The sequence below is a fragment of the Helianthus annuus genome, chromosome 17 (assembly GCF_002127325.2).
Source record: "Helianthus annuus cultivar XRQ/B chromosome 17, HanXRQr2.0-SUNRISE, whole genome shotgun sequence".
NCBI classification, from domain to species: Eukaryota; Viridiplantae; Streptophyta; class Magnoliopsida; order Asterales; family Asteraceae; genus Helianthus; species Helianthus annuus.
In genome coordinates this window covers 133659204-133661957 of record NC_035449.2, presented here as the reverse complement: position 1 = coordinate 133661957, position 2754 = coordinate 133659204, and the positions used below count along the sequence as shown (strand labels likewise).

At 41.4% G+C, this 2754-nt stretch overlaps 1 protein-coding gene across 1 annotated transcript; it reads right to left on the bottom strand.

Annotated features, from left to right (window-relative positions):
• Positions 1-1117: 1117 nt before the first annotated feature.
• On the bottom strand, positions 1118-2016 carry LOC110925004. The gene is made up of 2 exons (XM_022168977.1): positions 1653-2016; positions 1118-1587 (listed from the first exon to the last, which is right to left on the bottom strand). The coding sequence occupies exons 1-2, from the start codon at positions 2014-2016 to the stop codon at positions 1118-1120; spliced, it is 834 nt and encodes a 277-aa protein (XP_022024669.1).
• Positions 2017-2754: the final 738 nt, after the last annotated feature.

The following is a 2754-nucleotide window of genomic DNA, read 5'->3' as shown; positions in this document are numbered from 1 at the left end:
TCCATCCGGTAATGTCAACACCGGAGAATTTGAGAGCTTTTCTTTTAAAGTCTGAAACGCTTTTCTTGTTCTTCGCCCCATATAAACTTTTCACTCTTCTTTGTTAACTTCGTCATAGGAGAGGCTATCTTGGAGAAATCTTGGATAAATCTCCTGTAGTACCCAGCTAAGCCTAGAAAACTTTTTATTTCGCTTGGATTCTTCGGGGGTACCCAATTCATTACCGCATCTACCTTGGACGGATCCACATGGACACCATCCGCATCGATCACATGACCCAAAAATTGTACCTCTCTAAGCCAAAAGGCACACTTTGAGAACTTTGCATATTACTTTTCCTTGCGAAGCGTTTCCAATACATCACGTAAATGGGAAGCATGCTCTGCTTCACTGCGGGAGTATATTAGAATATCATCGATAAAAACGATTACATACTTATCAAGCATAGGTCGGCACACCCGATTCATTAAATCCATAAAAGCAGCTGGGGCATTCGTTAGTCCAAAGGACATTACTAAAAACTCGTAATGTCCGTACCGCGTTCGAAACGCAGTCTTCGGCACATCCTCTTCTCGTACGCGCAGTTGGTGATAACCCGACCGCAGATCGATTTTTGAAAACCAACTTGCCCCTTGTAACTGATCAAATAGATCATCAATTCTGGGCAACGGGTATCGATTCTTCACCGTTAATTTGTTCAACTCTCGATAGTCGATGCACATTCGCATCAAACCATCTTTCTTCTTCACGAATAATACGGGTGCTCCCCATGGTGAAACACTTGGTTTAATAAAACCCTTATCGAGCAACTCTTGAAGTTGCGTCATCAATTCTTTCATTTCGGTTGGGGCCAACCGATAAGGAGCTTTAGCTACCGGTTTTGCACTCGGGTTAAGATCTATTTTGAATTCTACTTCTCGTTCAGGCGGAAGGCCTGGTAGGTCTTCCGGAAACACATCCGGATATTCATTCACCACGCTCACATCTTCAAGCTTTGGGACACCTCGATTGGAGTCAATCACATAAGATAGATAAGCTCTACCCCCGTTCCTCACATGTTTGACAACTTTGATTATAGAACACAATTTCGACTTGATGATTCTATCTCCTTGAACACTTACCCGTTTCCCCCCGAGGTTACTACATGAATGACTTTCTTTTCACATTGAATTTCAGCGTGGTTTTGGGCAAGCCAATCCATTCCTACAACTACTTTAAATTCCCCCATGTACATCGGGACAAGATCTATACTAAATTCCTCATCTTCGATTAAGATCTTACAGTTTCTACAAATATCATGTAACAAATAGCTTTTACTATCAGCAACTTCCACTTCTAAGGGTACTATCATCTTTTCAAGCTTAAAAGATGGATGAACTAACAATTCATTAGAAGTAAACGATCTACTAGCCCCGGAATCAAATAATACATTCATAGGCATAGAATTAACCAAGAATATACCTGAGACCACATCCGGGCTAGTCTTAGCTTCATCCGAGGTTAACTGGAACATCCTCCCACGAGCCTTGGAAGACTCATCCTTCTTTCCATCTTTCTTTGCCCCTTGTTGGAGTTTCGGACATTCCGCTTTAATGTGCCCCGTTTGGTTACAATTGTAACACGCTTTAGAGTTTTCGGGGCATCTATAATACGGATGTCCCTCTTGCCCACATTTATAGCATCCTTTCTTTCCCAAAAGCATTCACCCGAATGATGCTTTCCACATGTCTTGCAAGTCGGAATTCCACTACTCGTTTTCCCTTTTCTGTTTTGGTCTTGAAATCTTGCCTTTTTCGATGGGTTTGTGTTGGTAGACTTCTCCGCCACCCTTTTTTCTCCCCTTTCAACCTGTCTTTTTATCTCAATCTTCCTATCTCTTGCCCAGTCGATTAATTCGTTCAACGTTGCACACTTGGAGGGATTTACGAACTCCCGATATTCAGCCTTTAACATAGCATGGTAACGTATGATTTTCAACCTCTCAGTCCCCGCTATCTCCCCACAAAATTTCACCATCTCGAAGAACTTATTTGTTATTTCATCAACTGTTTCATCCTTTTGTCGGAGACATAAGAAGTCTTCTTAAATCTTATCAAGTGCGGATTGTGGGCTATGATATTTCAGAAATGGTTCCTTGAACTCTTGCCATGTTAAAGTTTGTACTTTGTCATCCCCCAATTCCTTCGAATGTGCGTCCCACCAATCCTTTGCTTGGAGTTGTAGGAGACCCGTTGCAAACATTACTTGGTCTTTCACTTCACATCTACTTCTCACAAACACCGCCTCAGTGCTTGAAATCCACCTTTGACAAGCTATCGAGTCAATTTCCCTTTTGTACGGCAAGGGGTTACACGCCATGAATTCCTTGTACGTGCACCTTCGAGTACTTTTCTTGGTTTGTAGTTCATTAATCATCTCCTTTAGTTCCTCCACCTTGGACGCTAGAGTATCGACTACCCCCAATACTTGACCTTCCACCTCTTGAGCTAGTCGAGGAATGCTAGCTTCAATCGCTTTCTCTACCTCTTCCACAATCATTGTTCTCATTTCATTTCGGCGTGCTTCATCGTCATCATTTACATTTACCATATCAGCCATCTACATAAAACATTTATTACATTCATTAGATTTCATTTCATACTTTCCACCATCATGTTTTAACATCATTTTATCATGACACATTCCATTCATCATTCATACTTCATGCCTTATCGTCATCGACGAACGTATCATATCATTCTTTATTTTAGACAT

Coding starts and splice junctions, on each gene's coding strand:
- LOC110925004 (XM_022168977.1), bottom strand. CDS start 2,016: ATGGTGAAATTTTGTGGGGAGATAGCGGGGACTGAGAGGTTGAAAATC. Junction 1,588..1,652: donor TGTGGGCAAGAGGGACATCC/GTATTATAGATG, acceptor GGCACATTAAAG/CGGAATGTCCGAAACTCCAA.